We start from the raw sequence: 23,215 nt of genomic DNA, 5'->3' as shown, positions 1-23,215 counted from the left end.
ACCACCAAGAAGGCCCTCTGCCTGGTTCCTTGTAACCTCACTTCTCTCAGGGAACCATCAGAAGACCCTTGGAGCTGGACCTCGGTGTCCGGGCTGAACAATGGGGGTGAAGACGCTCCTTCAGGTCTACTGGGCCAAGGCAGTTTAGGGCTTTCAAGGTCAGCACCAAAACTTTGAATTGTGCTCGGAAATGTCCTGGGAGCCAGTGTAGGTCTTTCAAGACCGGTGTTATATGGTTCCATCAGCTGCTCCCAGTCACCAGTCTAGCTGCCACATAAGTTGCAGTTTCTGGGTCACCTTCAAAGGCAGCCCCACGGAGAGCACTGTTAGGATATTTCCGTTCCACCTTAAGAGGGAGCAGGCTGTGTGAGTCAGAGTCTGCGTATTTCCTGTTCACAGGATGTTTATGTTTGCTATTGCTTTCGTTTCTGTCTCAGTGCCTGAACACGCTAGCAGGCGGTCATGTTTTTCTATGTTCTGACCAACGCTGAATAAACTTGTAAATATGCTCTCCTGCTGTGCAACTTTCGCTGTGTGAAGTCTTCTGATAGAGTGTGCATCAGCCCAGGAATCTATTTCTGGAGCTCATGCCGCTAATTGCTGATACTGTATCTACGGGAGATCGATGGACGTCCGGAGACAATGTGGAGGCAGTGATGGCCTTTGTCTCCCTGGCAGTATCCCAACAAGCACATGGCAGTAGTCCAAGCGGGAGATAACCAGAGCATGCACCACTCTGGTGAGACAGTCCACAGGAAGGGAGGGTCTCATTCTGTGTATCAACTGATTCAGGAAAGCAACTTTAGCGTGTAGAGGATCTCTAGCTCCTGTGGGATTGGGGACTGGGACAAAGAAAAATATACCCAAGGAATTTCCTGGTGATTCCTGCTTTGGAGAAAGAAGGCATTGGGAGACCGAATGCCCCATGGGATTTTGAAACACGGAAGCAAGAGTTGAGTTCCTCTTTGTCTAACATAACATACATGTGGTTCATTCGGGGGGTGTTTTGCTAATCCAATATACAGTGGTACCTCGGGTTAAGTACTTCAATCGTTCCAGAGGTCCGTACTTAACCTGAAACTGTTCTTAACCTGAAGCACCACTTTAGCTAATGGGGCCTCCTGCTGCTACCGCGCCGCATGAGCACGATTTCTGTTCTCATCCTGAAGCAAAGTTCTTAACCTGAAACACTATTTCTGGGTTAGCAGAGTCTGTAACCTGAAGCATATGTAACCCGAAGTACCACTGTATGCGGGGATTTTGACACTTAAATGCTCCCCACAAAAGCAATTTATGCAAGTACTGTGGTACCTCGGGCTACAGACGCTTCAGGTTACAGACTCCGCTAACCCAGAAATACTACCTCAGGTTAAGAAGTTTACTTCAGGATGAGAACAGAAATCATGCTCCTGTGGCAGCAGGAGGCCCCATTAGGTAAAGTGGTGCTTCAGGTTAAGAACAGATCTCCAGAACGAATTAAGTTCTTAACCCGAGGTACCACTGTAGTTCCTTGCCCCCGGGGCAGTTTCAGTCTGGCCGAACAAAGCAACCGAGTTTGTGGCAGCTGAGAGAAGAGAGAACCAGACAAAATAAGTCAGAATTCTACCTGTCTTCGAAATACTGAATAAACAGGTGGCCCTAAGACAGACTGGTCTTCTGGAAATGGTCCCGTTCCAAGTCCTGTGGGTTACCTACCCTTTTTCCCTTTGCTTTGCGGTTGTGGTCGTTCCAAAGCGCCCCTTTGGAAGGGAGAGCAGGGGCCCAGCGCCTGATCTGTGATGTCACACCTATGACATCACACCGCATCACAAGGGGGGGGTGAATGGAATGGTGGGGGGAGCTGAGGCGACCGCTCCTCAGCAGGGAGGCTGCAGGTCTCCTCTGCCTGCATGGGAAATGACGTTGCTTTGATGATGCCATGATTTGCGCCCTGCCAGTCGGGCAGAGATCATGGCAGATAGTGAGTAGGAAAGCAAGCTGCAATCTCTCTCTCTCTCTCTCTCTCTCTCTCTCTGAATTATAGGATAGTTGATGATGGCAGGCCTGGAACCAACTCTGCGTGCGCACCTACCTGTCGAATCTGCTTTTTACCTTCCAGATCCCCATACCCCAGAAATACCGTATTTTTCGCTCTATAGGACGCACCCGACCATAAGATGCACCTAGTTTTAGAGGGGGAGAACAAGGGGGAAAAAATATCTCCCTCTGTGCGCAGCGCTCCTTCAGCGAAGCAGCAAGAGAAACGGAGCCCCTTCCATTTCTCCTCCCACTTCGCAGAGGGAAAACTGCACAGCGCCTCTCCAGTTGCGAAAGCAACGCAAAGCCTTGCAACGCGAAGCTCCCGCTGCGCTCCAGAGGCTTTGCATTGCTTTCGCTGAAGCCATGGAGCCTGCATTCGCTCCATAAGACACACACACACATTTCCCCTTAATTTTGGGAGGGGGGAAGTGCGTCTTGTAGAGCAAAAAATACAGTACATCTAAGAGTCTGGGAAAGGGATACGTCCTTCCTGTGCTGCCTCCCCACTTCTCCTTTCTCCCTACAGTTCCCCTATTAAGAATAAAAGAAATATGAAATTGTGGAGTTGGAAAGGACCACGAAGTATCGTTTGGTCCAACCCGCCCTGCGATGCAGGAATCTTTTGCCCAAAGTGGGGCTCAAACTCACCAGCACCTGCCACGTGGCGCAAACTTCATCTTGCTTGGAAGTTTCTGGCGGCGGCTAAGATTTAAACCCCACACCAAGGGGGCTGGTCTCTTTTACAGAGTAAAAGCAGTCTGGTGCTGGCCTCAAGGGAAGAGATGGGAGTCAGGATTCAAGCGAGGAGGAGCAATGAGAAGTATCCATTCAAAGAAGTCCGGCTTCAGAGTTAGGGACTCCCAGATACCTCGATATCTGTCTACCTTATCGGTTGCGTCGCATAGATTCGCATTTGTTAGAGCCAGATTGAATGTGTTCCCCTCAAATGTGCTGAGCAATAGATTTTCTAACGGTAAAACCTCTGTTTTATGCGCATGTGGCAACAAATCAATAGAATCCCTTTATCATATCTTGTTTAATTGTCCTTTATATATTGTTCCCTGATCAAGGATCCTGAGTTCAATCATTTTGGAAACTGTTGCTAAACCACCTGAATTACATCTAGCCTATCTACTCCAGGACATTGACTCTTATAGAACATTACAGGTTGCCAGATTCCTGATTTCAGTTCTTTCATATAAAAGACTTCATGGAATGCTGCATGACTATTAAAAATCTAGTAAACTCTATCCACCATCTTTATATTCAAGGCCACAATACGGTGCACCTAGAGATTGTATGTAATGTGAAGGAGATTATCCGTTGAAATATTTTAGAATGTAAAATGCTATTTTATTTATTGATTGGTTTTACCTTGTGGGCTTATAGCCGAATAAAGTATCCATCTATCCAAAAAAAAAAAAAAAAAGAGTTAGGGACAGATAGGTTCGCCATATTTCAAAAAGTGAAAATCTGGACATTTTTGGCCAAAGTTGAGCTTCTTTTATGGAGGGGGGGGCGGTTTATGTCCGGGAAATTTCAGACGTATGGCAGGCGTAGAGATAGACGTGCCATTTTGCTTCTCTCCCTTTCTTCATTTCCCCAAACTGACACCCAGTTCCGCACGTTAGCTTTTGCAAGCGATTCTTATCAGGAGGCGAAAAAGGGATACTGGAGCCCTTTAATTTGTTCTGTGCTTTGGGTCTAGTTAGCTCATCAGACGAGCATCATGTGACTTCAGCATCAAAAGCCCCTCCTGTCAACACATCTGGCACGAGGACGCAAGAGGATGAGGTTTGTACGTCACAATACAGTGGCACCTCGGGTTACATACGCTTCAGGTTACGGACTCCGCTAACCCAGAAATATTACCTCGGCTTAAGAACTTTGCTTCAGGATGAGAACAGAAGTGCTCCTGCGGCACGGCGGCAGCAGGAGGCCCCATTAGCTAAAGTGGTGCTTCAGGTTAAGAACAGTTTCAGGTTAAGAACGGACCTCTGGAAGAAAGGATGCGGGTGGTGCTGTGGGTTAAACCACAGAGCCTAGGACTTGCCGATCAGAAGGTCAGCGGTTCGCATCCCCACGACGGGGTGAGCTCCCGTTGCTCGGTCCCTGCTCCTGCCAAGCTAGTAGTTATAAAGCACATCAAAGTGCAAGTAGATAAATAGGTACCACTCCGGTGGGAAGGTAAAAGGCATTTCCATGCGCTGCTCTGGTTCTCCAGAAGCGGCTTAGTCATGATGGCCACATGACCCGGAAGCTGTACGCCGGCTCCCTCGGCCAATAAAGCGAGATGAGTGCTGCAACCCCAGAATCGGTCACGACTGGACCTAATGGTCAGGGGTCCCTTTACCTTTACCGCTGTACTTTCCCGAAAATAGGGAGCCAAATCAAACCACTTGGCCCCTATGGCTTGTTATTTGGCGACACCAGGGGTCGCCAAGCCATCATTTCTGGGCACCCAAAGCCTCCTTCGCTGGTGTTCCCACCCAGCCTAGGGCCCTGGACTCTGAGCAATCCCATAATAGCCCCAACTATGCCTGTGGGGGTATGTGTGTGTTTTTGCCAACGTTTAAACCTCAGGTAAATGGAGCACAGCCAATGAGCGAAGTCAGAACTGTGATGGACAGGCGAGTTGTTTGCACACAGGAATTCCTCAGCGGCGGCTGTTTCCCCCCTTGGAAGCATTTTCCCTGCTTCTGTCGTATTTTCTGGGCAGAAATCCACAGGTTGAGCCGGTGCCGGATTTACGTATAAGCTAAACAAGCTATAGCTTAGAGCCCCACTCTTTTGGGGCTCCCCCAAAAAAATTAAAGGAAAAAGAAACTGGATGCACATTTCCAAAATATAAGATAAAAAATATAAAGCCTAAATACAGCAACAGTACATAGAGGGCCATCGCGGGGTCACCCCCCACAGACACCGCCCCCCCCGTTGCGACGTCACTGAGGTAGATAAGATTACTGTATTTTTCGCTCAATAAGACGCACCAGACCACAAGACGCACCTAGTTTTTGGAGGAGGAAAACAAGCAAAAAATATATTCTGAATCTCAGAAGCCAGAGCAGCAAGAGGGACCAGGCCTTTGACCATTTGGGTTGCCCTCTTCTGGACACGTTCCAGTTTGTCAGTGTCCTTCTTGAACTGTGGTGCCCAGAACTGGACACAGTACTCCAGGTGAGGTCTGACCAGAGCAGAACACAGCGGCACTATTACTTCCCTTGATCTAGATGCTCTACTCCTATTGATGCAGCCCAGAATTGCATTGGCTTTTTTAGCTGCCGCATCACACTGTTGGCTCATGTCAAGTTTGTGGTCAACCAAGACTCCTAGATCCTTTTCACATGTACTGCTCTCAAGCCAGGTGTCACCCATCTTGTATTTGTGCCTCTCATTTTTTTTTTTTGCCCAAGTGCAATACTTTACATTTCTCCCTGTTAAAATTCATATTGGATAAGACGCACACACATTCCCCCTTACTTTTTAGGAGGGGGAAAGTGTGTCATAGAGCAAAAAATACAGTAAGTGACTGGGACTGCAGCGCTTTTCTCGTTAAGAAGCAGAACCTTGTTTTTTGGTTGTTTGGAGACTCTGCAAACCAACCGCCTCATCCCTCGTTTCTCAGCTTTCAGATACTACCCTGCACAACCCAAGCTGGCCTTCGAAGACGACAAACCCTCACACCACAAGTAGCATTCTGTGTGTCCCCGATGAAGCCATCCGTAGGATTTCCACCACCACCAAGAGCAACAGCCTCGAACCCTCTACCACGAGGTATTTAAGTGAGTACCAACCAGACTGGCAGGCGAGTGAAGACGGGGAGCTGGTAAGATGATGGATTTTTCGGAGCTAGCTGACCTAACCGAAAGAGTCTGCGACCAGAAGGAGGAGGAGTACAGTGGTGCCCCGCAAGACGAATGCCTCGCAAGACGGAAAACCCGCTAGACGAAAGGGTTTTCCGTTTTGGAGGTGCTTCGCAAAACGAATTTCCTATGGGCTTGCTTTGCAAGACGAAAATGTCTTGCGAGTTCCTGCGGGGGTTTTTTCCTCCCCCCCCTTTTTCCCAAGCAGCTAATCAGCTGATCCGCTAAGCCGCTTATCAGCTGATCCGCTAAGCCGCTAATCAGCTGATCCGCTAAGCCCGCTAAGCCGCTTAACAGCTGATCCGCTAAGCCGCTAAGCCGCTTATCAGCTGATCTGCTAAGCCGCTAAGCCACTTATCAGCTGATCCGCTAAGCCGCTTATCAGCTGATCCTCTAAGCCCGCTAAGCCGCTAATAGCGCTAATCTGCTAAGCTGCTAATGGGCTTGCTTCGCAAGACGAAAAAAACGCAAGACAAAGAGACTCGCGGAACGGATTCTTTTCGTCTTGCGAGGCACCACTGTATCAGGAAGAATGGAATAAATTTAATGATTATCTAGTTAGATTTGTTAAGTTAAATTAACTGAAAATAGCTTTCAGGTACTTAATGGGTTTATGTTAAGGGATGAATTAATATGTTTAATTTCATAAGGTGAAGATCTAAGGATGTTAATGTTTAAGTAAAATTGGGATTTGGAAAAACCGTTAAAAGGACATGCAATGAAATTCAACCAAGGGGAAGCGAGGAAGTCACTTAACAAAGTTAATAACTGTAATTTTCAATAAGGCTATGACTTATGTCTGTTTGTTTTGTGTGTTTGTTTGTTTATAATATTGCGAAAACCACCGTATTTTTCGCTCTATAAGACGCACCAGACCACAAGACGCACCTAGTTTTTGGAGGAGGAAAACAAGAAAAAAAAAATATTCTGAATCTCAGAAGCCAGAACAGCAAGAGGGATCGCTGCGCAGTGAAAGCAGCGATCCCTCTTGCTGTTCTGGCTTCTGGGATAGCTGCGCAGCCTGCATTCGCTCCATAAGACGCACACACATTTCCCCTTACATTTTAGGAGGGGAAAAGTGAGTCATAGAGCAAAAAATACGGTAATAAAAAAAAATGGGGGGGGGGAGAAGTCGGGGAGCTGGTAAGCGGCGTCTCCGAGATGGGCTCGCGGGCAAGGAAGATAACACAATATGCTCTCCCTGCAGCCACAGAAGCTCAATCGAGACTCGAGAGGCAGCCCTCGCAGGATGAGGAGCTGCTGGCCACCAATGAGAATGAGCTGGTGATGCAAATGACGATATCAGAATATGAGCTGTTCCCGGGACTGGGAGATAGCTTTTCTCAGGAGGGACCAGGGAACGGGCTGCGACAATCCTTCGAAGAGCAACTTGCCACTTACAGGGCTCCCCAAAATAAGATAACGTCACATCAGGAATTGCCAGAGGAGGTACGTTTTTTCCCTTAAAAAATCAGCTAGGTGGGGACCAGGTAGGGATGTGGTTTGGTTCACGTTTAGGCATGCTGAGACCCAGAATGGTGCATGTTCTAGTTATCTCCCGCTTGGACTACTGCCATGCGCTCTACGTGGGGCTGCCTTTGAAGGTGACCCGGAAACTACAACTAATCCAGAATGCGGCAACTAGACTGGTGACCGGGAGCGGCTGCCGATACCATATAACACCAGTCCTAAAGGAGATACACTGGTTTCCAGTATGTTTCTGAGCACAATTCAAAGTGTTTGTGCTGACCTTTGAAGGCCTAAATCGACGTGGCCCAGTATACCTGAAGGAGTGTCTCCACTGCCATCGTCTAGCCCGGACACTGAGGTCCAGCTCCGAGGGCCTTCTGGCGGTTCCCTCCCTGCGAGAAGTGAAGTTACAGGGGACTAGGCAGAGGGCCTTATCGGTAGTGGCTCCTGCCCTGTGGAACGCCCTGATGTCAAGGAAATAAACAATCTTAGAAGACATCTGGGGAAGCAGGTGGTGCTGTGGGTTAAACCACAGAGCCTAGGGTTTGCTGATCAGAAGGTTGGTGGTTCGAATCCCCGCGACCGGGTGAACTCCCGTTGTTTGGTCTCAGCTCCTGCCCACCTAGCAGTTTGAAAGCAGGTCAAAGTGCAAGTAGATAAATAGGTACCACTCCGGCGGGAAGGTAAATGGCATTTCTGTGCGCTGCTCTGGTTCGCCAGAAGAGGCATAGTCCTGCTGGCCCCATGACCCGGAATCTGCGGACAAACGCCGGCTCCCTCAGCTTATAGAGCGAGATGAGCGCAGAACCCCAGAGTCGTCCACGACTGGACCTAACGGTCAGGAGTACCTTTCCCTTTTAGAAGACACCTGAAGGCAGCCTTGTACTGGGAAGTTTTTAATGTTTGATGCTTTATCGTCTTTTAAATACTCCGTTCGGAACCACCCAGAGTGGCTGTGGAAACCCAGCCAGATGGGCGGTGAATAAATAATAAAATTATTGTATGCTCCCAGGAGATTGCTTCTACAGAACTTGTCGCTTCTATTGAACTCCTTGGTCAGAAGCTCTGCGGTGCCAGTCCATACTAAAAGCGATAGGAAGAAGATTGGAAAAAATTTAAGGACTATCTTAGGAAACATTGCAAAATTAATGAATGTTAGAATGATGTTGGTTTAGAAATTAAGTGGTTTTCAGCTGTAATGATTAAGTAAAAAGAAAAAAAGGTTAAAATGAAATGAAAAATAAGGGAGAGGATTTGTTGAATTAATAATTAGAAATTGGAATACAGAAAGGGGAAGGTATGAGGAGGTCAGGGAAGTAAGTTATAAGAAAATAAGGGAATGAAACTTGTTTTTAAATGGTTTTTAGTTTTGTATTTTGCTTTTTGTATTTTTATTTTTTGTGTTTTTATTACTGTTTTTTTTTGTATAACTTTTGAAAATTCAATAAATATCTTTAAAAAAAATAAAAATAAAAGCGATTTCTTTCCCCTAGGAAGAGGAGGAATGGAAGGAAACATCGGCAGAAAATTTACCGGGAGAGAAGGGCTCACAGGAATATGTGCTGGCGTCTTCACCTCCACCAGAACCCATGATACCACCGCCACCAGCAGAAGGGGAGTGGGTGACCCCTCTTACAGCCCCAGAGAGGGAATGGGTGCCTCTTCCGACCCCCCCGCAGAGGGGGCGAATGACTCCCCCAGTGCCACCTCTGGAGAGCGAGTGGGTGATATTCGAGAGGACACTTATAGAGAGGGAGAGGGTGTCCCCGCTGACTCCACCAACGGAGAGGGGGTCGCATGTTTCTCTGCCGCCGTCCCCTCAAGTGTTGCCTGTCGTTCCACAGCCACGGGACCAGGAACCTCAGATAGCAGCCCCCACGGAAATAGCCGCCACGCGCCAGCCGCCGCTGCCAGGCCCTGATCCGCAACCAGAGAAAGCAAGGACCCCCTCTCGGCAGACGTCGGAGGAAGAGCCGCTTATCCCCTGGGCTTCAGCCTCAAATGCCTTTTCGGTTTTCCAGACGGTGGAAAAGGTACCGTGTTTTTATCATTCTTTTTTTTTTTCAAGGAAAAAATATTATTTATCAGGACTGTTGTAGCCTTATTGGAGTTCACCGATTGGGTCTGCGTTGCTCCGGGACAGGAGGAAGGAAGTCAAAATGACACCGAGGTTGTTTCAAAGAAAGAGTTTATTCTGCTCTCCGGATAGCAGAAGGCACTTGCGTGGTCAAGTCCACAGCAAGTACAAAGAAATGACAGGTTTCATGCAGTTTATATATCCTCTAGGCGCCCTCTCACTCCTCCCCTAGGAGCCCAACCACGTCGGCGTACGTACACAGGTTGACATCACATATGTTCCTGCTCTGGTACTCTCAACCATAAAAGGATCTTCCTTCCTGTACTTCTGACCATAAAAGGATATTCCTGTTCCTACTCCTATCTTGGAGCAAGAGGTCACTACTTCTGAGAACATGCTCTGGCGTTAGTCCCAGACTTGGGTCTCTGCGTCATTTGTGGTCAGGACATATGTCTGTGTCTGTTCTACTGGTAAAGTCAAGGCCAGTCTTGCCGTCAAACTGATAAGGGAGAGAGCTGTGTTCTTGTTTTGCATTTGCTCAACGGCTAAAGTTTATGCATTTTAGCTAAGGAGAAATGGGGATTCTGGTGCAGTTTAAAAACTGCCTGCACAGTCAGTTTTGGGGTTTGGGAAACCCATTCCTTCACTGTTACTTCTTCAAGAGACAGTAAGCTGCAGAGGGGAAGGAAGGAAAATGCAAAGCAGCAGCAACAACAACAACTCATTTTTGCTTTGTTATTTCTGCTGGTTTTGACCGGAACGAATCCTCTCAAAGGGCCTTTGGGAAAAAAACTGCCCATTGAGTAAATGTTTCTTTTTTCTATCAGTCCTACTGGTCTGGAGAGCAACGCCTACTGGCAGATTTAGTCTCCTCAGGAAATCTTGAGGTTGGTTTTAGATCCCCACAGAGTAGAGATAGGCAGGAGGGTCTCTCCAGTGAACGAGGCTCCTGAGAACGTGAAGAGTGATTCTTTATTTATTTATTTATAATGCCCCCAGGTCTTTACGGTTGCTGAATGTTTTCTCAAGTAGCAGCGAAAGCTGAAAAGGTGCCGTATTATCAGGTTGCCTGTCTTCCAGAGAATGGGGTCTGGCAAGGCCCTGTTAATTTATGGAAGGTGCCTGCTTCTAGAGCAGCGTTTCCCAAAACTTGGGTCTCCGGTTGTTGTTGGACTACAACTCCCATCATCCAGGGATGATGGGAGTTGCAGTCCAAAAAACAGCTGGAGACCCGAGTTTTGGGAAACGCTGTTATAGAGCAAGGATAGGCATAGCTGTCAACCGTCCCTTATTTGGCGGGAAAGTCCGATATCCCAGCGCCGTGTCCCTCCGCTGTCCCTTATTGATGATGTCCCTTAAATTTCCCGGGGTTCATGCTCGCCCGGCTCGGGAGGGAAGCAGCGGCTCGGGGTCCTCCACCGTGCGAGAGAGAGCGTGCACGAGCTGCCGCGTCTCCATCTCTCCCTTTCCCCCCTCAGGGGCGCATCGTGAGGAGACGGGTGGCGGTGGGCGGGCAGGCAGCCCCTCTCTTGCGAGACTTCCACCGCGCTGCCAGGGGAAGCCAGAGGCGGTGGCAGTGGTTGAGGAGGGGGCCTGAGGGAGGAGGAAGAGGGGGGGAAGGGGAGGGACGCAGAAGGGCGGCACTGCAACCGCTTCATGCCAGGCTCACGGGTGGCATGGGTGAGAGTCTCTCTCCCTCCCTCCCTCTCTCTTGGGCAGGGAAGGGCCGATGGAACTCCTCGCTCCAGGACGACAGCAGCCCCGACGTGCTGCTTAGCATCCCTTCCAACCAGTGCAGAATCTTAATTTAGTGATTTCCCCCTCTGCATCCCTTTCATAACTCTATTTTTATAAATCATTTGTCCATCCGTAGTTCAAATTTTTACTACAAGTCTTCTGTCAATCCTACCAATGTATGTAACTCTTGGCAATAGCTTTTCAATTAAATTATAAACCTTCCCCATTCTTTATTAAAGAGGTCCTCTTCCTGGTTTCTAATTCTGCCTGTAAGCTTTGCCATCTCGATGTCGTTCCTCAGTTTTGTCTGCCACTCTTCTTTGGGTCAGAGTTGTAGACCCTTAGGATCATCTAGTCCCCTGCAAAACACATCCATAGCAGCCAAAGCAGCATGGCTCCATCAGTGGCGGATTGATGTATAAGTTAAGCAAAATCCCTTATTTTGGCTGCCGATCCCTTATTTTCAAATCTGTAAGTTGACAGCTATGAGGATATATATAGGGGACATCTGGGCCCCAACGATGTTGTTGGATTCCGGTTGATCTTTTAGTCCACCAGCAGCTACACTTCGGAACTCCCCGCCCCTTGACGCTGAGCGCCTTCACTGTACTATTTTCAGTGCTTGCTAAAAACCTTTTTGTTTAGGCAAGACTTCCCAGATGTGTGGACGTGTGTTTCAATCTGTTCTTAGTTTATCTCCCCCAATGTGTTTTAAATATGTTAAGTTGTGGGCGAACATATCAGACGTCACAGCGATTCTTCAACAGCTCTTGTTTATTCAGAGGCCAGAACTGAACTGAACTGAAGTCAGCCTGCTTATATAGAACAACGTAACTGTTGCAACTTTCTAAAACTATCCAATCACTGAATGTCACTTTCGATCCTTCATTTGCATACAAACTATCCAATCACTGAACATCACTTTCGATCCTTCATTTGCATAACTATCTACAGTATCCCCCTGCTGGCCCAGGGTGAGAACTTCAGTACATTACAAAATAGTTGCTTTCAACTGTTTTTAACTGATGATTTTATTGTTTTTCTCTCTCTTTGTAAACCATTTTGAGGGTGTTAACAACCAAGCGATGTATAATTTCTATTAAGGAGACAAACTCCCAGCATGGCCCAAAATTCAAGGGTTGGTTTTTTGTTTGTTTGTTTTTGTTTTTTGAGTACTTCCTTCTACTACAGGGAAATTTTGGGGTCATTCAAGAGAGTCGAAATAGCTTTGGGGTTGCTGCCCTGTACTAATTCAGATACGGTTTTACATGTTTCGTATTGTTGCAGGAATTTATGTATAGGTTGGGGGAAGAGGGTTGCTCCTCCGGCAGATATCACGCACATGCAGCCCACTACCAAAATCAGCACAATCACTTTTGTGACTTTTGTGATTTGTCCCCACAAAACACTTCATCACAGTTTCTTCCTATCTATTCAAAGGGCCTCTGCTGCACGATACCAAATGTAAGAATTCACTGATCAATGTATCCATGTACTGTCTCACTGGGAAAACTTCAGAAATTCCTATAGACATGTGAGCTCAGCTACTCAGCAGCCCCTCTGCCTGAGTGATAATCCCTGGCATCCTGATACCTGAGTGCCAGACAGGTAGCCATTCCAGAAATAACAAACCCAGATGAAGACAAAAGGGTGGGATGAACTTGGCTGGGAAACAGGGAAATGTAAATATCTCTTTTGTTACACTTGGTGAGTGTTTGGTGGAGGGCAAGGAGAACCATTGGGCAGGGTCCAGGATGCTCAGATTACGGCCACCAGACCTCCCCTTTCATGATGTAACCGTGATGTATTAGTGATGTAGTTTTGGGGGGGGGTGTAAGATGGGGATTAGCAGCTAATAAAAGTTTGGGTTCTCTTTTGTTTGGGGCTTCCATCTTGTTCCACCTTGTGGCAGGTGGGAGTCCTGTCGCGACAGTCTTCAATATAGACCAAGCCTACTGGCTGTTGTTTTGCTCTGGTATTCCTGGCTGGTGTCCTTGCTTTTTGTCCAAGGGAGCCCTCAGATTTCTCCGTCAACAGTTTGTGTCTTTACCTTGTTGCACCCATGAAAACCCATTCCGTTTTCAACACCCCGGAATTTGTGCCCCAATAGCCCTCTCCCTCCATGGATTTGCCTAATTCTTCTTTAAAGTCCTCCAAATTGGTAGCCTTCACAGCATCTTGGGGCAATGAGCGCCACAGTTTCCGCTGCGTGAATAAGTACTTCCCTTTTGCCTGTCCCAAATCCCCCAACTTTCAGCGCCTCTTTTCAGCGCCGCCCCTTTCATTCCTTTCCGCTTCCAGCCAGAAGCAGCCGCAGAGAAAGTCTCTAAGGAAACATCGCTAAGGAACTACGAACCTCCCATGGCCTCCCGCTCTGGAAAGGCGATTGTGAGCCAACCGGAAACTAAGGTAGTCTTTGGCTAGCTAGAGCACGGTACTCTTATTGTTCCATTTCTTCTACAAACCACTTCCTATAAAGCATCTCAAAATGGTTTCACAACAAAAACTTCTATTTCAAAAACTTGACATATAAAGACAGTTAAAACCATTGTATAAGGGGAGCGCGTGGCGCTGCGGTCTAAACCACTGAGCCTCTTGGGCTTGCCGATCGGAAGGTCGGCGGTTCGAATCCCCATGAAAAGATGAGCCTCCCATCGCTCTGTCCCAGCTCCTGCCAACCTAGCAGTTCGAAAGCATGCCGGCACAAGTAGATAAATAGGTACCACTGTGGTGGGAAGGTAAATGGCGTTTCCGTGCGCTCTGGTTTCCGTCACAGTGTCCTGTTGCTCCAGAAGTGGTTTAGTCCTGCCGGCCACATGACCCAGAAAGCTGTCTGTGGACAAACGCCGGCTCTCTTGGCCTGAAAGTGAGATGTCACCTTGGACTGGACTTAACCATCCAGGGGGTCCTTTCCTTTTTTACCTTTATATAGCCCTAACCCCTAGCATGGCTCATGAAGTCTAAGAAACCCAAAAAAACCAACTGAGTTTCAAAACCAGTTTTGAAAGTTTCAGCCTGCCCTCTTCTATCCAAGGATACAAAGTCCTGCTCCCTGGATTTCAGAAACCACCATGCAATATTTGGTTAGAATCATAGATTCGTAGAGTTGGAAATATGCAGTTGTCCCATACGGGGATTCGAACCTGCAACCTTGTCGTTATCAGTACTCTAACCAACTGAGCTAAGTCTTCAAAGGTGTCCAAATGCAGAGCGAACAAACAACTTTCTGAAACATATAGCAGAGTAAGAATTAAAAACAACTGCCCTTATAAAAACCAATTTAGACCCAGTACCTTGGTTCTCGAACGTAATCTGTTCCGGAAGTTCACCCGACTCCCGAAATAGTTCAAAAACCAAGGCGCTTCCTGCACTCAATTGGAAGCCACGTCTGACATTCAGCTTCCGGAAAACGTTCGCAAACCAGAACACTCGCTTCCGGGTTTGCGGGGTTTGGAAGCCGATTTGTTTGGGAGCCAAACCGTTCAAGTCCCAAGGTACCGCTGTACAGATACGGGGGGAATAGGGAGAATCTAAAAGGTGAGAGCTGGGAGAAATCACTCTTCTGTCTTTGGAATAAGGGTTAAGCTATAATTGTGATAGATGGCTGTTTGTTTGTTTGTTTTTCTCCTCTTCTCTCTTCTCTTCCACCTTCTTTATTATCCTCTTCTGCTTTGTTTTTTTTGCTTCTTTTCCTCTTTCTCTTCTTTAGATGAGTTTGCGCTTTTGTTGTACTTTATATTGAAAACTCCGAATAAAAACTGATTATTTAAAAAACAAACAAGAAATTCCCTCCCCTCAAGATTGCAAATTGTACCGCCAAGTGGCGCGAACTCACAAACTTGAACTTCATTCAACAGCACCAGATATAGAGTGGTTCGGGCGGTTCCCCTGCACAAGGCATTGAGCCAACGGGGTGCAAATAATAATAATAATAATAATAATAATAATAATAATAATAATAATAATAATAATACCTATATTTATATGGGTACCTACTGGGAAATGGGACGCGGGTGGCGCTGTGGGTTAAACCACAGAGACTAGGACTTGCCGATCAGAAGGTTGCGGTTTGAATCCCCGCGACGGGGTGAGCTCCCGTTGCTCGGTCCCTGCTCCTGCCAACCTAGCAGTTCAAAAGCACATCAAAGTGCAAGTAGATAAATAGGTACCGCTCCGGCGGGAAGGTAAACGGTGTTTCCGTGCGCTGCTCTGGTTCGCCAGAAGCGGCTTAGTCCTGCTGGCCACATGACCCAGAAGCTGTATGCCGGCTCCCTCGGCCAGTAAAGTGAGATGAGCGCCGCAACCCCAGAGTCGGCCACAACTGGACCTAATGGTCAGGGGTCCCTTTACCTTTATCTTTACCTACTGGGAAGAGCCATTTAAAAAACCAACCGGAATTATTGCAAAAATAAAGAAGTATTTGGGGAAGGAGTGGCCAATTTTTGCCCTGGCTCAGGGCACCATATTGTGTAACCCTGTCCCTGTATGTGGGGCTACCTTTGAAGGTGACTCGGAAACTACAACTAATCCAGAATGCGGCAGCTAGACTGGTGACTGGGAGACCACATAACACCGGTCTGGAAAGACCTTCACTGGCTCCCAGTATGTTTCCAAGCACAATTCAAAGTGCTGGTGCTGACCTTTAAAGCCCTAAACGGCCTCGGTCCAGTATACCTGAAGGAGCGTCTCCACCCCCACCATTCTGCCCGGACGCTGAGGTCCAGCGCCGAGGGCCTTCCGGCGGTTCCCTCATTGCGAGAAGCAAAGCTACAGGGAACCAGGCAGAGGGCCTTCTCGGTGGTGGCGCCCGCCCTGTGGAACGCCCTTCCAGCAGATGTCAAAGCGATAAATAACTACCTGACATTCAGAAGACATCTTAAGGCAGCCCTGTTCAGGGAAGTTTTTAATCTGTGATATTTTAGTGTATTTTTGGTTTCTATGGAAGCCGCCCAGAGTGGCTGGGGAAACCCAGCCAGATGGGGGCGGGGTACAAATAAATTATTATTATTATTATTATTATTATTATTATTATTATTATTATTATTATCTCTGCTCCTAACATCTCTCCACCTCCTAGGCCTTGCCTGCGAGGGTGGACCCAACCCCTTCAGACATGACGCGCTTCAAGCCCAAAGCGGCTCTGCTCACCCAGAGGGGAAAAGACAAGGCGTTTCACGACGCCATGGAAGACATCGCCTCACAGATTAAGGACGCCAGCACTTCCTCTATGGCAAATAGCATCAACTCGTTTGTGGACTCTCCAATTGGGAAGGTCTTTGCAAACACCATCGACCGAGCCCTGGAAAAATCTGAGGAGTGGCTGAATTATTATCTTCCTCTACCAGACACCATCGCCGGTGAGAAATAGGCAACCATTTTGGCAGCCAAGGTTGTTTGTTCGTTTAACTTTAAAGCAATGTTGCATATCATGTACTCGTTCTCTGAATATACAGTGGTCCCTTGATTCTCAGACTAAATTAATTCCGGACGTCCGCTCCAAAACCAAAGCGTTCCAAAACCAAGGTGTGCTTTCCCATAGAAAGTACAGTGGTACCTTGGGTTACATACACTTCAGCTTAGATACTCCGCTAACCCAGAAATAGTACCTCGGGTTAAGAACTTTGCTTCAGGAGGAGAACAGAAATCGTGCTCCGGCGGCACAGCAGCAGCAGGAGGCCCCATTAGCTAAAGTGGTGCTTCAGGTTAAGAACAGTTTCAGGTTAAGAACGGACCTCCGGAACGAATTAAGTACATAACCAGAGGTGCCACTGTAATGCAACACGGATTAATCCATTCCAGACTTTGAAAAAGAACCCCTAAAACAGTAATTTAACAAGAATTTTACTAACGAGACCGCTGAGCCATAAAATGAAAGCAATAATCAAGGCACTATACTATAAAATAAGTAAGACAATACGATATACGAAGAATAGAAATAAAAAGTTGATTATATAAAATACATTTTAGGGTTTTGACTCAATAGTCAAATAGTGGATCTTATTCTGATTGCCCCAGCTAAAAACCTTGCCACCTTTGCTGTCACCTGCTCATCTTGATCTGCCAAGAGAAAGGACGCTGGGGCAGTGGTTGGGCGACCCGGAATGGACGATAAAAGAGGGGTGATAATCTCATTCCTCAAGTCTTTATAAAGAGGGCAAGCCAGAAGGGCATGCGCAACCGATTCACGACTGCCATCTCCACAGGGACATAAGCGTTTTTCCTGTGGAATCTGTTAGAATCGTCCCTCAAGTCCAGCCGAGGGCAGTACAACTACATAACAAGTACATTCAATCTTGCAAGAGTAAAAGCGCGTCTATGTTTTAGATTTGCTAGGTTATGCAGATAGGGTGCCAGAGAGTCAAAATGGGAAGGTGGAAAATAGTCATACCACGGGCAAAATTTCCTTATTGCGGCCAAGTTGTTCCAACGCTCGATATCATTTAGGCGCTGACAAATTAGACTGTTTGCTTTACTGTAACCCAAAGCGAGTAGCTGTTGGGATAAACCACAAGAGTGAAGTTTTTGATAGACAATTTTAGTCCAGGCACTCTTGTGACAATCTTGCAGCACTAGGGATATTAGACCGGGGGGATTTGAATTTAGGCGAAGTCAATAGTTACCGTATTTTTTGCTCTATAAGACGCACCAGACCATAAGTTTGGAGGAGGAAAACAAGAGAAAAAATATTCTGAATCTCAGAAGCCAGAACAGCAAGAGGGATCGCTGCGCAGTGAAAGCAGCGATCCCTCTTGCTGCTCTGGCTTCTGGGATAGCTGCGCAGCCTGCATTCGCTCCATAAGACGCACACACATCTCCCCTGACTTTTTAGGAGGGAAAAAGTGAGTCTTATAGAGCAAAAAATACAGTCCTACGCCAGATCTGTAATTCTACCGGGGGAACACAGAAAATTTGCCTTAAGAACTTTGATTGGACTGCTTCCGTAGATCCAAGGGGCGTGCCAGTCCAAATCTGAGCCCCATATAATTGCATGGCCTTGCGCCTCCTGTCTGCATGTTTTTCTCAGCTGACGCTGGCGGGAAGAAAGAAGAGCGTGACACGTCGAAAGACGACCTCTGCAAGGAGGGCTGCTTCAGGAGGATCAACTTACTTTCCACCCAGCTGAGAAACCGGGCCTTCAGGTTTGTGCTGCACCGGCTGAAAGCCACCCGCAAGAACACCAACGAACAGCTCTCGCGGCTCGATCAGGTGTTGAACATGGTAAGTGAGGCTTAACACTGGCTCGCTGCAAATTCTCCGCCGTTGAGGGGAAGTGTGTGGAACAGGTCTCGGTGTTTCGGTTTCTGGGAATGGAGTTGAGAGAGGACCGAAGCTGGGGAGAAAACAGCAAAGACCTGGTGAAGAGAGCACAGCAGAGGTCACCGTATTTTTTGCTCTATAAGACGCACCAGACCATAAGACGCACCTGGTTTTTGGAGGAGGAAAACAAGAAAAAAAATATTCTGAATCTCAGAAGCCAGAACAACGAGAGGAAAATACCGCTGCGCAGCGAAAGCAGCGATCCCTCTTGATGTTCTGGCTTCTGGGATAGCTGCGCAGCTTGCATTCGCTCCATAAGATGCACACACATTTCCCCTTACTTTTTAGGAGGGAAAAAGTGAGTCTTATAGAGCAAAAAATACGGTATATTTTCTGACAATCCTCCAGAAAAAGAATCTCTCAAAGGATCTGTTGTTGGCATTTTACCATTGTGCTGTGGAGAGTGTATTAACTTATGGTCTGTGTGTGTGGTTTGGGAGCTGCGCGGTCAGGGAAAACACAATGCTGTCCAGGGCTGTAAAGACTGCGGAGAGAATAATTGGGTGCACTCTTCCCACCTTGGATCAAATCTATGCTTCCAGGTGCCATGTCACTGGGGAAACAAACAGTCTCTGTCCGCAGAACATTCAAAAGTGGAGACTTGCGCAAGGGGCCGGGGCCAGAAAGAGAGTCAGCGATTGACCACACATTCGCTCCATAAGGCGCACAGACATGTCCCCTTACTTTTTAGGAGGAAAATGTGTGTCTTATGGAGTGAAAAATACGGTACAGTCATACCTCGGGTTGAATGTGCTTTGGGTTGAGCGGGTTCAAGTTGCGCTCCACAGCACGGAGCGTGTTACTTCTGGGTCTCGCCGCTTGCACATGCGCAGATGCTCAAAATGACGTCACACACATGCGCGGAAGCGGCAAAACACGACCCACACACGGGCAGATGTGCCATCGCTTGTTACGTTCGCTTCACGATGCAAACAGGGCTCCAGAACGGATCCCATTTGCATCCCAAGGTACCACTGTAATTGGATTTCTGTGCAAGCCAGAGTCCTCCTTGTTTTGCTGCAGCAGTAACCCCTTCTCTCTTTCTCTCTCTCTCAATTCCCCCTCTCAGCTAGATCACTCCCTGAGCCCGGGCCCTTCCAGCTTCCAAAAGGTCTCCGAAAGCTTGTCAAACATTTTGCCACAGTGGAATACAAAGATGGAGGCTCCGTCCCAGAAGCCCAGCGTCGTCCAGAAGTCCCTCTCATTAATGCCTGAGGTATCTTGGTGAGGAACGGAGGCATCCAAGGGAAAATTGGCCAGGTGGACTGTTGCCATCAGCGGAAACAGCCCTTCTAGGAAGGGGGAAGCTGAGAAGCACTATCAACCTCAGATTGCCACTAGTGGCGAGGGGTGGAATTACGGGAACAAGCCGTCTTCCTGAGAGATAAGGGGCGGAGCCTGAGAATGAAGGGCCAATCAAAGGGGAGAACCTGGGAGTGTTAGGGCGGCCCTCATTCGGTGGCGTAGCGTGGGGAGGGCCACAGGGGCACAAAAGTGTTAGGGGTGCACAATTTCAATACAGCTGTGCACTTCCGTAGCTGTGAACCGGGAAGTGGACTCTCCAGACAATGGAATGACTCTTCATTTCTTATCTCTGTGGCTGCGATCTCCTGTGTGATGTGGATGCCATTAGGCAGTTGAATGCACATGCATTCTCTGTCCGTCAAAGCCCTATACGGCTTAGGACCCTCGTACCTACGGGACTGCCTCTCCTGGTATGCCCCACAGAGGAACTTACGGTCTTCAAATAAAAACATCTTGAAGGTCCCAGACCACAGAGAGGTTAGGCTGGCCTCAACTAGGGCCAGGGCCTTTTCAGCACTGGCCCGGACTTGGTGGAACGCTCTGTCCCAAGAGACTAGGGCCCTGCAGGACTTGACATCTTTCCGCAGGGCCTGCAAGACAGAGCTGTTCCGCCAGGCCTTTGGTCAGGGCGCAGCCTGACTCCCTCCTTTGGCAATCTTTACAAAACTTTAGTTTATGGTTGCCATCAATTTTGATTTCAATTAATTTTTACAATGCTTTTATAATGTTGCACTGTTTTAGTCTTATTAGCCGCCCTGAGCCCGGCTATTATTATTATTATTGCTTCCTCTGCATGGCTCCACGCACCGGCAACCCCTGCTATGCCACTGGCTTTAGTTAGGTGAAGTTCTCCCCGTTCCTCCATGGCGGACTGTTGCTCCACTTAAAAAGGGCTCTATCTTAAGGTTACCAGATTTTTTTCAATGAATCCAGGGACACTTTTCAACTTCAATAGGAATGATAGGATTTTTGTATGAGGACTGATTTGTAAATCCGGGGTGTTGGGGGATGAGTGTTCAGACCCCTGGGCTCTCACTTGTGGGGTGCCTCAGGGTTCTGTCCTCTCCCCCATGCTTTTCAACATTTACATGCAGCCACTGGGAGAGATCATCAGGAGGTTTGGGCTGGGTGTTCATCAGTATGCAGATGACACCCAGCTCTACCTCTCTTTCAAATCAGAACCAGTGAAGGCAGTGAAGGTCCTGTGTGAGTGCCTGGAGGATGGATGGTGGCCAACAGATTGAGGTTGAATCCTGACAAGACAGAAGTACTGTTCTTGGGGGACAGGGGCAGGCAGGTGTAGGGGACTCCCTGGTCCTGAATGGGGCAACTGTGCCCCTGAAGGACCAGGTGCGCAGCCTGGGAGTCATTTTGGACTCACAGCTGTCCATGGAGGCACAGGTCAATTATGTGTCCAGGGTGGCTGTTTACCACCTCCACCTGGTACGCAGCCTGAGACCCTATCTGCCTGCGGACTGTCTTGCCAAAGTGGTGCATGCTCTGGTCATCTCCCACTTGGACTACTGCAATGTGCTCTACATGGGACTACCTTTGAAGGTCACCCGGAAACTGCAATTAATCCAGAATGCGGCAGCTAGACTGGGGACTGGGAGTGGCTGCTGGGACCACATAACACCAGTCCTGAGAGATCTGCATTGGCTCCCTGTACATTTCCGAGCACAATTCAAAGTGTTGGTGCTGATCTTTAAAGCCCTAAACAGCCTCGGTCCAGTATACCTGAAGGAGCGTCTCCACCCCCATCGTCCAGCCCGCACACTGAGATCTGGGAACAAGGCAGAGGGCCTTCTCGGTGGTGGCGCCCGCCCTGTGGAACGCCCTCCCTTCAGATGTGAAGGAAATAAGCAGCTATCTTCTTTTTAAAAGACATCTGAAGGCAGCCCTGTTTAGGGAAGTTTTTAATATTTAATGCTGTATTGTTTTTAACACTTGATTGGAAGCCGCCCAGAGCGGCTGGGGAAACTCAGCCAGATGGGCGGGGTATAAATAATAAATTATTATTATTATTATATTAGTATTGGGAAACGGAGATGTCTGGTAACCTTACTCTATCTACCCTCTTTCAGCAATTGGAGATGAAAGCTTTGACCATGACCCGGGTCCTGGCCGATGAGTTGTACACAACCTACCGCAATCTCCTGCCGCATGTCGCTGAGCTCCCTGCTCACCTCCAGGAAAAAGTGACTCAGGTCTACCAGAGCATGGAAGAGCTCCACTCTCATTTGTCCTCCGTCGCCTCCCTCAGGGATCTGCCAACCTACCTAATCCTACAGAGCCGAGAGAGAATCTCCATCGCCCGGGAGAACCTAGACGAACTGCTAGATTTCATGGCCCAAAGCCAGCCAGGTCAGTGGTTGTCTCAACCGAGTACTTCCAGGACAGGGGTTGGACTGCCGTCGGCTGGGGTCAGGCCACCGACAACGGGGAACGCCGAAAGCAGAGGGGGAGAAGAAGGGTCCACGTCCTGGCAACGTTCGCCACCTCACCCGTCGCCTTCGTATCCAAAAGATTCTCAGCTCTAAAACCAGTTGAAGAACGTTCCTCCATGGAACAGAAGCTTTGGGTTACTACAGCTCCGGTTTCGTGCAACCCAGGAACCGTAATCCCATGGAAGCCAACTTTGCCAGCACCATTCTCTGCTTGTGATTCAGGCAACTGATCCCATTGCAATTAAAGGTCTCTCTGAAACAAGACTGCCCTTGTGTGCTCCTTTGAAAAAGGTTCTGTGCTCCCACTGGGATGTTGGAGGGGTCTTGTCAGCTAAGCGGCCTCGGCCCAGTATACCTGAAGGAGCGTCTCCACCCCTATCATTCTGCCCGGACGCTGAGGTCCAGCGCCGAGGGCCTTCTGGCAGTTCCCTCATTGCGAGAAGCCAAGTTACAGGGAACCAGGCAGAGGGCCTTCTTGGTGGTGGCACCTGCCCTGTGGAACACCCTCCCACCAGATGTCAAGGAAATAAACAACTACCTGACTTTTAGAAGACACCTGAAGGCAGCCCTGTTTAGGGAAGTTTTTAATGTGTGACATTTTAATGTATCTTTGTTGGAAGCCGCCCAGAGTGGATGGGGAAACCCAACGAGATGGGCAGAGTATTATTATTATTATTATTATTATTATTATTATTATTATTATTATTATTATTAGCTGGGAGGCAGGTGCAAGCAGGGTAAAAGGAGAGGGTCAGTCTGTGCTGAGGGCTGTAAGGAGCCCGGTCAATCTGTTGGGGTCAGTGATGTCCAGGCCAAACTCAGCTACCTCCCTCTGGTAGCTCTTGCACTATCACCCCCTGGTCATACAATGGTGCTGCTGTGACACACCATCTGTCCATTCGTTTCTTATATCTTTCCCATTTCTATGTTCAACTTCTCCACATTTTTGCATTGTTTTTATTTTTAATTTTTGGGGGGGA

At 48.0% G+C, this 23,215-nt stretch overlaps 1 protein-coding gene across 6 annotated transcripts; it reads left to right on the top strand.

The window, feature by feature from the left end:
* The first annotated feature begins 1,832 nt into the window (after positions 1-1,832).
* LOC309360708 (uncharacterized protein) lies at positions 1,833-22,497 on the top strand. 6 transcript variants are annotated; one of them, XM_081895476.1, is made up of 10 exons: positions 1,833-1,960; positions 3,728-3,813; positions 5,645-5,801; positions 7,090-7,331; positions 8,846-9,385; positions 13,468-13,575; positions 16,244-16,523; positions 18,191-18,384; positions 19,553-19,699; positions 21,873-22,497. In XM_081895476.1, exons 1-10 carry the CDS (start codon positions 1,951-1,953, stop codon positions 22,326-22,328), a joined length of 2,220 nt encoding a protein of 739 aa, XP_081751602.1. In that variant the 5' UTR covers positions 1,833-1,950; the 3' UTR covers positions 22,329-22,497. The 6 variants fall into 6 exon arrangements, with proteins under 6 accessions (XP_081751602.1, XP_081751601.1, XP_081751599.1 ...); XM_081895475.1 differs by lacking the exon at positions 1,833-1,960 and adding an exon at positions 2,787-2,839 and having other exon boundaries at positions 3,651-3,813; XM_081895473.1 differs by lacking the exon at positions 1,833-1,960 and adding an exon at positions 2,818-2,839 and having other exon boundaries at positions 3,638-3,813.
* Positions 22,498-23,215: the final 718 nt, after the last annotated feature.

The sequence above is a fragment of the Podarcis melisellensis genome (genome assembly GCF_964234715.1).
Source record: "Podarcis melisellensis genome assembly, chromosome: 18".
Taxonomy (NCBI): Eukaryota; Metazoa; Chordata; class Lepidosauria; order Squamata; family Lacertidae; genus Podarcis; species Podarcis melisellensis.
Note: the sequence above shows the minus strand (reverse complement) of the source record. Positions and strands in the feature narration are given on the sequence as shown.